Source organism: Microtus pennsylvanicus, chromosome 15 (genome assembly GCF_037038515.1).
Source record: "Microtus pennsylvanicus isolate mMicPen1 chromosome 15, mMicPen1.hap1, whole genome shotgun sequence".
Classification (NCBI taxonomy): domain Eukaryota; kingdom Metazoa; phylum Chordata; class Mammalia; order Rodentia; family Cricetidae; genus Microtus; species Microtus pennsylvanicus.
In genome coordinates this window covers 9,678,414-9,689,478 of record NC_134593.1, presented here as the reverse complement: position 1 = coordinate 9,689,478, position 11,065 = coordinate 9,678,414, and the positions used below count along the sequence as shown (strand labels likewise).

The window sequence follows — 11,065 nt, the reverse complement described above, 5'->3', positions numbered from 1 at the left end:
GGGGAGTGAAGGCACTCCTACCACCCGAGTTCATTCTTGGGGTTCCCGAAGATAGGCCCCGGAAGAGATGCACAGCCTTGTAGGATTCATTGCTTCCAGTCCTGGCACAACCTTCCATCTTAACCAAAACCTAGGCAGCCGAACAACCCTTTAAGTTGAAGCTAAAGAAGTCGTGTGGCAGATATTTTAAAACTGAAGCCTGTTTCAAAAGGGCAGAAACGAAGAAAAAAGGAAGAGAAAGGAGGAGGAGGAAGGAGGAAGAAGAAAGAAGGGAAGAAGGAAGAGGAGGAAGAAGAAAGAAAAAGGGAGGAGGAAGAAAAGAAGGAAGGGAGAGAGGGGTGAAGGGAGAGAGGGGAAAGGGAGGGAGGGCGAGAGGAAAGGGAGGAGGAGGAGAAAGGCTAGCTGAGAATTGTTTTGCAACAGTTAAGTCAGGATGGAGGTGTAGAGAAGCTGTCAGAAGCTGTAAGAGGTGTGTGGGGGTTCATATGCTAGTGTCTCTACTGCTGTTCACACAGTAACAAAAACCAAACAGGCCAGGTTTCTTCGGGGATTCCCTTCCCCTTGAACTCATCTCCTAGGGCTTCCTCTTTGCTCTGTGAAAGACCCGTGCCCATCATGACAGGTTTGTAGAAAGCCTTGTTTTGGTTTTGTTGTTGTCTTGTTTCGGAGACAGGGCCTCACTGTGTAGCCCTGGATGGCCTTGGAGTCACAGAAATGCCCGTCTCTGCCTCACGACAGGGTTAAGGCATGCACTGAATCTGGAACACAGACATGCCTCTGCAGGGTGTTGTAACAGTGGGCCACTTCAGTGCCTGGCACCTAGACACACAGCCAACCAGTGAGCACTGGAGCCACTGTCCAGAGGATAGCAGGAAGGCCATGATAAGAGGGCACATGGACTCGGGATTGAGGCAGAAAAAAAAAAAGTAAAACCCTTGCATCTCACCTCTGGTTGTCCCCCGGAAGGTCCTCCTAAAGAGGAGGGCAATCCCTTTCCACTTCCTGCCCCAGCCACCTTCCTTCCTTGTCAGTTTCTCACACATGAGCAGCGCCTGTCCCCAGAAGGCTGCAGCTAGCCCAGACCTCCCTGTCCTGACAGCACCAAGAGGCTAGAGCCAGTAACACTCAGATCACTCACCGCAGAGGAACTCAGAGCCTCAGATGGCATTGCATTATCGTGGAGATGTGTGCTCTAACACTTTACTGGATGAACAAAGGCTTCGTGATGGGTATTTTAGCCAAACAGAACCAAAACAATCAAATCAATTGATATGCTATATTTATACCAGAGATTGAAAAAGAAACATTCACAGGAACAAAATTATAACACTTTAATCATTTAAATAGAACCAACTTCAGGGACATACATACACATACAGAAAATCCAAACCACGTAATTGAACAGTATATGTAAATACATCAAATTCTTAAAAATCTCCCAAATGGACTCAGTGCATGGTGTAAAAAGGCAACTTTGAAGCACTACAGACCAGAGTGAAACAGACAAGGCGGTCACTTTGCAGCTACTGACGAGACTAGCCTGTGGACACGTCACGTTTTGTTAAGAGTTTCTAGAAAATGAGCAAACAGAGCTTTTAGAAGGAATATAGATGATCACCCCAGAAAGATGAAGGAATAGCGAACAATTTCTTTGGTCCTCTAAGCCAAGTCACACCGGTTTTTACCTTAAAATAGCAAGCAAGAGTACTTAGCATTCTACCTAGAAATATCTGAATAGTAACTGGGCTAACATTATTATCAGGTCAGATCTTAAAAGGGAACTCAAAATAACCTAACTATACCTTAGATACTAACTGTGGAAAGTGCCAGGGAGAGGTAGAGATAGGAAATTAATAAAACAAAAAGCCAGCTCCATCGTTGCTTCACCATAAGCTGGTGAGTGGCAGTGGCAGTGGCAGGGCCAGAGGGAGACACTGTCAGCCAGTGGGAGACCTCGTCATGGACCGGCTCTGTCCGTGTGTGTGCAGAGGAGCTGGATGCTGTGCTTTCCCTTGACCCACACTGCTCCAGTGCAGGTCTGAAAGTAAGCGGTAACGAGCTTCCTGAACAGCAGCACCGTCTGAGCGTTCTTGTACTGAAGACAAGACACACACTGACAAGGAAGAACCTAGACCAAAGTCCCCAGTGCACCTGCACAGACACCAGCAGCAGCAGTGGGCACAGCCCCTATGCAGGCTCCCTCAGCCCCTTCTGTGTTCTTCCTAGTTCAGAGGAGCTAGGAGTTTGCAGAGCTGACAGGATAGGAAGTTTCAAAGGGTGCTGGAAATACCTAGAAAAATACTTCGTAAGAGTTTTTGAAAATGCTTTGAAGCCTCTCCTTGGAACAGACAAAACCAACTCCCAGAACTCCTCCCGGGAAATCACAATGGCTAGTCACCTGCAGGGCTGGCCCTTGTCAACTTATGAAGTAATGGCTTTTCCTAAAACGTGAAAGTCCCTCCACTCCAAATGGTGTGATATTCTCATCAAGGCACAGAGTCAACCTCGACATCCACGCATGCCGCCACAGAATGCACTCAATCCAGGAACGAATTCCCTCCACTCAAGTCTAAAATACAGGAAGTGCCTTTTTAACTCACAGCAAAGCGAAAGCCAGACAGCCCACCGCCCTCCCTCAGAAGCTGGTGTTACAGATAGACAGCTAATGACTGTCCCAAGAGTAAAACGTCACTGGCACTTTCACAAGCCTGAGGACAGCAGAGTGGAGTCTACGGTCTCTCTCTGCACATCCAGCGTCCCCAGCACTTCCTTCAGCATTCTACCATGCCCTCTGGAGGTGGAAACCCCGGCACAGTGGCCACAACTCCTGGAATGTCCAGTGCCCTCTGCTAATGAGTCAATTATGATTTTAACCAAATGCATGAGTTCTCCTCCTTGGCAGCACCCCGGGGAATCTGCATGGCAGTGGTTGGTGCAGTTAACCTATACTCTTGGCAATTCACTCTGAACGCTGCCACTAAGAAAGTGGCAAAAAGAAAGCAGAAGGCTCACCCCTCAGTTAATTTCTCTTATTTGACATATCTATAAATAATTATTAAATACAATTCATGGTGAGAAACAAAATTCAATCTGTACAAATTGAAACTGGAATGCATGATTGAGACAGACAATGCCGGGAGCAGTGGGGTCTGCACACCGGGCCACGTGCATACACCGGGCCATGTGCACACACCGAAGTTCAGCTCCTGATGAGCGTGAGAAACTCTTCCCGGGTCTTGGGGTCTTCCCGAAACACGCCCAGCATGGTGCTGGTGACGGTCTTGCTGTTCATTTTCTGCACCCCTCGCATCACCATACACATGTGTCTAGAAAATAAAACGGCAGAGCTGGTTCAAAGGCATAGACAGTGCTGACTTATTTTCAGTTCAACAGAAAGCAGGGCAAAGATGAATTCCAGTTCACAACTATCAAGCATGTCAAAACATCCCTTCTTAGGAAACTATTAAACTTTTTCTTGAATCATTTTTTTGTAATACAGCTATTTGTGATTCAGTCCTTGGTATATGCAACCGGAAAGGAATAAGGCCTTGGTGAAGAAACACGAACGTTCTAAATCAAAAGAAATTCAGAAACCGTGCTTGACCCACCCCCAGGACCATGACGGCTCTGTGCTGACGACAGTGTCCCGAGAGATACTCGTGGACACTGATCCTGCCCGCAGAGAGAAGGTAAAAACTGTCAGTGTGTCTAAGCAACATGGTGAAGCCAGACCGCATGCACAGAGCTTGGGGACTCCATAGCACGGGCAGAATGAATGGCCTCCACAATGCGTGCGATTCTCATAACTCACTCCAGCTTCAAGAGTGTCTGGAGATCACTACACAGAAGGCTCGCACGCTGGTGTGGGATCTGAGAGAGTTGGTCCCATGAACGAATAGTGCTACCCAGTGGCTTAAAGCACTGACTTGGGTAGATGGGCTTGAAGTTAGAGCTAAGTCCAGTGAGAACCTGGCCCGCTGTTGTAGAGGGGTGAGTAGAGATGGCAACGCTGTCTGCATTATTTAATTTTTTTTTACTCATAGGGGAATGATGAATGTCTGGAAAATAATCCAGTTTAAACACTGCGGTCTTACAGCCATCAAGACACCATGTTGTAAATCATCAGCAGGTTGTTTACATGTTTACTAAAACCTCAGTTAACAGTTAAATTGAAAAACAGAAAAAAACTTGCTCTTCTTTTAAAAACAGTGTCTTCTTACTTTTCTTGCAAATCAGTACTCACTAAAAAAAAAAAAAAAGGTAAGGAAAAGGGCAACATAAAAATACTACGGACTGCACATATAAAATTCTGCAGTGATACATACGACTCCCAAGAGCTCCGAAGTTCTCACAAGAGGGAAAACCAAAAACCAGGGGCTAGAAAGATGGCTCAGTGATTCAGAGGACATCAAATGACCTGAGTTTGGTTCCTAGGACCCATTCCGGGAGGCTCATAACTTCTGTCACTCCAACTCTGGCCTCCACAGATATCACCAACACACACATACACAGGATTCAAATAAGATTAAAAACAAACAAAACTCCCTTTTCTATCCCCTGGCTCCTCCATCAGCACCACAGTGAGGAAGCAGCTGCAGGCCCATGAATGGGGGCCACCAGCAGCTGCAAGTGGTCCTTGCTTGACCCTGGAGAAGCTGAGTGGCAGTGAGGTGGAGGTTGCTACTGATTGTCCTGAGACGCATCAAAGGCGGTTTGGACTTACGTTGCTTCAATCACTACCCCAACGCCGGCAGGCTGCAAGGCTTCTGTGATGGCCACCGCAATTTGTTTGGTAAGGCGTTCTTGAACTGTGGGGTGTGACAGAGGAATAGGTTTAAAAGCCAGACACAAACAACTGGAAGTTTTTTTTTTCTTGTCTCTAGAATATTTGTGATCTTACAAAATTGTGGGATTTAACATCCATGGCATGCCAGCTTTCTCTGAGATTATTCTATCTGCTACAGCTCGAAGAAGCCCCTGGTGTGTGTCCTCCCAAGCACGACAAGTCCTGGGGAAACTCTGCAGGGGAGGGTCTCGAGCATCAAGATCTCTTCTGTGTGCATCAAGAACACCGATACCAGCTCACAAGCATCTCCATGGGTCTGGTGGAGTGAAGAGCTCATCACCATGCGGCAGAGTTAGCCTGGAAGCCAACTGCCCGACTGCTGAGAGCCGATGCTGGAGCCTAAACAATTCAGTGCTTGTGTTAACAAAAACAACTCGTCTTTGAACGCATATAAGGGTGTTCTCAGAATCGTGCCAACATCAGGAAACTGACAAAAGTCCCCAAATGTCTACCAAAGCAAAGACTGGCTAGACTTGAAGCATCCACAGGAGTGAATGACACAGTTAGGGGGTGGGATGAGGGGCTGCTCAACATGTGGGAAAGGAAATGGGGAGGGAAGTGAGGCCAGTCACACATGAGCCACCTCTGTTTACATGTGTACGATCTGATTTGAAAATGTCGGCACATGCACGGACACAGAAAGAATATAAAAGCATGACAGGGTTTCTGCTAACGGTGTAAAAAGACTATCTCGTACCTCCCTAGGAAGGCTCCATTTCTGCCCTTCATATTTATTACACTTGCAACAGAGTAAAAACATTTGTTCCACGGGGAAAATGTTTTCTGTAAATAAAACTTGTAAATGTTTACCTTGTAGTCTTCTACTATAGATTTCTACAATCCTGGAAAAGAAGGAATTGTTTTAGTTAAACATTTGAAATGAATTTGGCAAACCTTCCTCATGAGAGGAAAAGGACCTTGTGGCAGCAATGGTGGGATACGGGCAGGAGAGATGGCTTATGGGAAAGAAAGAGATACACACACACACACAAGCAGAGACCTCCAGTCACACTTCAGCTCTGCCCCCTGTGTCCCCAAGGAGAGAGAGGAAGAGCTAGTAAGTCCTCGAGTGTAGCGTTCACTCACGAAAAACAGAATTGCAGGGGTGTAACAAGCCTTGATGCTCCCTGGTCATCAACTTCAGGCTAAGTCCCAAGCACTCTAATTAATCATATTGTCTTATCAGAGCTTAAAGTTCAAGTTAAAAATAAAAAGGCATTTGTTAATTAATAGTAGGCCAACTACTGAACCAGCTAAATCTATTAGAGTAATCAGATTAGTGCGATTAGATTTCTTCAGGCATTTCTTTATGAAAGGTTTATGTAAGTATTTCACGGGATTAATGCTCTCCCAAATAAGAGGTTCCTGGCCTTAAAATGAAACCTGCCAGGTGGCAGTGTGGACAACCCATGAGAAAGTGGAGACTCACGCTATAGACCTATCCTTACACACACACACACCCTCTATACCTCTCTGGACTTGAGTCTCTAACCTGACTTCCTTAGGTGATAGAGTATCACAGAAAAGTTCTAACATGAAATAAACCTGTCCTACCCAATCTGCTTTGGGTTATGGCATGTTATCAGATGGTGCAGTAATCCTAAGTACGAAAAACACCAGTAGCTGAGAGTGGATTATTGCTGCGACCAACATGACCGTGCTGGTATAGGAGGACTGGAAAGGACTTAGGAATTTTGGCCTGGAAAAGTCTTCGTGAGCTGGTGTGGGAACTGCGAAGACAATGAAGACAATGCTGAGAACTATGCAGACAATAGAAGCCAGGTTTGTGAGGTTTCAGAGGGAGTCAGAGTCTATGAGGACCATTCATGTGATATTTTGAATTAAGAATCCATAGCGTCTAGCAAGCTGGAGTTGAAGAATCAGCTATGATTACTAACAAGAGTCTAACACTACTGAAGTGAAACCTTTGCTTTGCCGGGGCCATCCATACGGTCCAGCCAGGGCTGAAGAATCAGCCGTGATTTAGAAGAGACCAGCATCACTGAGGGGAAATGCCCTGAGATGTTTCCTTAGGGTCAGCACACAGAAGCTATAATCCAAAGTGACCCGAGGCTGTATCTCGTGCTGGTAGTCGAACCTAGTCATGTGCTGCCAGTTTTGAAGACATGAAGGGGTCAGGAGAGGCCATTGGTGAAGGAGCAGCCTCGGGGGTATTAGAAGCCTCAGGACTGGGATTGAAAGGGTCATGGAGAGAAGTGGAGACTTGGCACCCTGTGGCAGGGTCACAATCCCTGAAAAGAACCCAGGAGGCTATCGCTGAAAGTACAGCCCCACCTCAACAGAGACCCGAGCATCTTGGAGATGCCAGTACCACAGGATGACCACCAAGTACAGCAGCAGCTGTGGGGTGAGCCACCTGGAGCCGTCGGTCTCCACGTGTGCTGTGGATGTGCGGATGGAGAGCCAGGTGACAAAACTGCTCCAGCTCCTGAGGCCCAGGAGATGAGAGTCCCAGACCCCGACACTGGACTTCATACTGTTGCACTGTGGCTTTGCTTTGATCTGAAGGTAACTGTGCCCTGGGGCTTCCCTCTTGGAGTATGAAAGTGTTTATCAAGCTTTTAATATTTTTTTTCCCTACAGGAACCCACAGTTGAGAGACTTTGAACTTTTAAAGAGATGTTGGATTTTTAAAGAAAACTTGGTCTTTTCAAGTATTGACATATTTAGAGATTGTGGGACAGAACCATCTGTCCATCACCGTCAACCGCACCACCTGTCTTGGTGATATTCATTCTGAGCAGGGCTTTGTGAACATGAACCTGTGGGCGCTTCTTCCGGCTCTTCCTAATCAAGATTCACATCCCTCCTCTGTACCGTGGGGACAGACTATGGCTGAGTGCTGAGTCCTGTACATCTCACTGCAGTTGCCTCTGCATCCCCAAAGCATAACCACTCACATGCAGGGCCGGGCAAGCATCAACAAGTGCATTCACTGCACCTGTGTGAGTGGTTGTTGATTTTAGTGTAAAGCGCTTATATAGCAATGAGTCCCATTGGGTTGAAAACAGCATTGTAACTAACATGTTAGAGGAAATTTTTTTTATATTCAGAGTTTGTAGAACCATATTTGTAAATGAGCTCAATCTATAACTGTTATCTAGTCTTAGCAGGCCCTTATCAGGAGTAGGTGGCATCATCACTTGACTCAAGCAATGTTACAGGTTCTTCTATGAATTCTTCTTGGCTTTTTTGAGAGAGGGTTTCAATGTAACCCTGGCTGTCCTGAAATTCTTTGTGTAGACCAGGCTGGCTTTGAACTCAGAGATCTTCCTGCCTGAGTGTTGGGATTAAAGATATGTACCTCCATACCATTTTATGAATTTATTAATACATCAAAAATTAATGGTTATTTTGGTTAGTCAACAAGGAAGGACTGTTCACAAAACTGGCCAGCTCTGACCCCTTCTTTCCCATAACATTAATCTGACTTCCTCTGTAGTCATGTGCAGTTTCCCTAGCTTTCAATGGACTGCATGAAAGTAGCTGGTCAGGGCAGTAGCTGGCCTAGACAGTCCTTCCACACCGGGGAAATCAATATACAGGTTGGCCAAGGCTACCCCAGGAACTACAGTTCCAAATTCAAGATTTAATTATATTAATTTAGGCAAGAAAACAATCAGATTTTTAGCAACAAAGAGAATTTCTATTTGATGTGAGTTTACTCTAGACTTCCCAGAGAACCAAACCAGCTTACTTCTGGTGTCCTCCTGTTACTTAACAGCTTCCCTGCCTGATATTTGACTTTACAGGAATGGAAAGGTCATGCATTTAAAGGTGAGCACACAACAAACTTCACCACAAGATTAAAATGAACAGTAAGGCTTTGCTAAGATGCAGCTTTCTTTATTACTCCTTATTCTCTAAGCATTCCTACTTCCTAAAAGAAATAGACAGTTGGATAAAAACCTCAGTTGACTTTTCTGTTTAACATGCCCTCTCTTTCAGTTTTTTACAGTGTGAAAGTAACACATACTCAATGCCTTGATTTGGAGTCCCCTTTTATTCCTAAATTTTAATCCTATTAGCAAACGGCAAATCCTCATGCAAGCAATCGGCTTCTTTATATTGCTCCACAGAAGGTTTAACTAGTTAAGATCTTTTCCCCAGGAAAGGACAGAATTAAGACTGTCCTCCTGTGCTTCTGAGTCATCATTTGTTCCATGACCCCACTGGATCACCCTAGAAGCCACTGTTCATACTGTCAGTCAAGACAAGCAGAGGAAGTCTTCAAGGTCTTCTGGGGTCTTGGAGGTATGACTCAGAGGCAGAGCCACTCACTTGCCTAGACTGAGTGAAGCTGTGGGCTTGATCCTCAGCACCAAAGAGAGGGAAATAAAAAGATCACACCTAAGCTTACAGTGCTCTGTGAAACTTTTTTAGTATGGAAGCCATTCCCCAACTCCATCTTCCCTGTATAGACAGTCTGTTACGATCTCAACAGTGCCAGAATTTCCATAATAAAGGCATATAGTTATTATGGGAATTCATTTAGCCAACAGCTTTTGAGGGTACTAGATTTAAGGGCATGGTCTTCTGTCAGTGAACTGATTGCTTTTAAGAGAAAGGAGGGGCTCCCTCACTCTCTTGGGTGGTGGTCGGAGATCTGATGGCAGCTCCTAGCACCCACAGAGCAGAGGACCATCATAGCTGTCTACCTTATTGTTCATGAGTGTTCACCAATAAATATTTTTTTTTCCGAGACAGGATTTCTCTGTAGCTTTGGAGCCTGTCCTGGCAGTAGCTCTTGTAGACCAGGCTGGCCTCGAACTCCCAGAGATCCGCCTGCCTTGCCCAAAAGTGCTGGGATTAAAGGCGTGTGCCACCACTGCCTGGCCACCAATAAATATTTAATTCCTCCCTTTATTTTGTGCTCTCATGGATTCACTTCTTCACGCTTATACCTGGCGCCCAATGTGAGGGTGGAATATGAAGTTTAGGCTCAGGAATCTCTTTTGGAAAAGAAAAAAGAGGGAATGGATAAAATGAGATAATAGGTAGATCAGAGTACCTACTATTAGTTACAGACAATTTACATTGGTGTAGATTCTTGTACATTGATATATATGTAAAATTATCTTTGTATTCCTAAGCTAATTTGTATATTGATACAAATTCAAATTATATTTGTTATACTGTATATACTATTTCTGCTTACAATATTTGTATACATATGTAACATTATTTTCTCATAGTGTATGTATATGTTTCTACCTCTGCTTAAAATATTTTGTATTTTGATGTAATTTTAGGATTTTTTATCATAATGCACTATACATTTCTACCTCTGATCAAGATATTTTATATTGATACAATTTAAAGGTCATTGTCCTCGTGCTGCACATCTACTTAAAGATTGTTTATGTTTTTATATGAAGCTTTTAGTTATACAGGCTATTTAAGAATGACAGGTTAATAGTCACCCATGTTTGTTATACTATTAATCATGTTAGTCAGGCTCTCTAGATGCACAGAGATTGTACTCTCCATAGATAGGAAATCTTCAAACACTTCAAAGACCTGAAGAATATGGCATTTAAATAACTCAGGATTCTGTAGACTTGAGACACGGTTGCTCCTGGCAGCAGCAATATTCCTGAGAGAATGTTGGGCTCTGAAGACACTCCACTCAGAGCTTGTTTTCTTCTTGGCATAACTGGCCTTTGGGCAAGGAACTGCCCTTGCAGTATGCATGCTGTTCAAAATTGGGCAAGCAGGATACAAACAAAAGCAACTGCTAAACCTTGCCAAAACAGGGTAGGACAGTCTTTCAAATTTTCCTGCTTCTAAAAATGGCCTGTCAGATATTCTAGGCCCCAGTCAAAGTTGGTTGTCCCAACATTGCCAATGAGATTTTGGGTGACTGTCCAGGTAGCCAGCTGTTTCTATCATTTCTTACAGGCTTTGAAAGCCACTTGCTTGCACTTCCTACTTACTCAGGTAACATTACTTTTCTTCTCATGTCTTTGATGGTGTTGATGACTAGACAGTCATGGTTAATATCATCTCATAACTTAACTAAGACATTTTAGGTACAAGACTTTGAGTTCTTAGGATAGGACAACTATTGGATTACTCTCTGTTAGTTGCTTATTTATCTACATCCGGGACATTTAGTATGTGTGTTTCATGCTTGATGGTTGTAGTTCTATTTTATATGTGTTACTACCTTTTCTTTCTCCTGGTTGACACTTGATA

General features: G+C 44.4%; 1 protein-coding gene across 1 annotated transcript in view; it reads right to left on the bottom strand.

The window, feature by feature from the left end:
- Window positions 1-1,316: 1,316 nt before the first annotated feature.
- The window catches only part of Gch1 (GTP cyclohydrolase 1), a 32,844-nt gene continuing 23,095 nt past the window's right edge, over window positions 1,317-11,065 (bottom strand). Inside the window, exons 4-6 of the mRNA XM_075949716.1 lie at window positions 5,657-5,688; window positions 4,724-4,808; window positions 1,317-3,326 (exon numbers count right to left, since the gene is read on the bottom strand). Of these exons, the coding sequence (XP_075805831.1) occupies window positions 3,200-3,326; window positions 4,724-4,808; window positions 5,657-5,688 (244 nt within the window). The 3' untranslated portion in view covers window positions 1,317-3,199. The remainder of the gene's footprint in view (window positions 3,327-4,723; window positions 4,809-5,656; window positions 5,689-11,065) is intronic.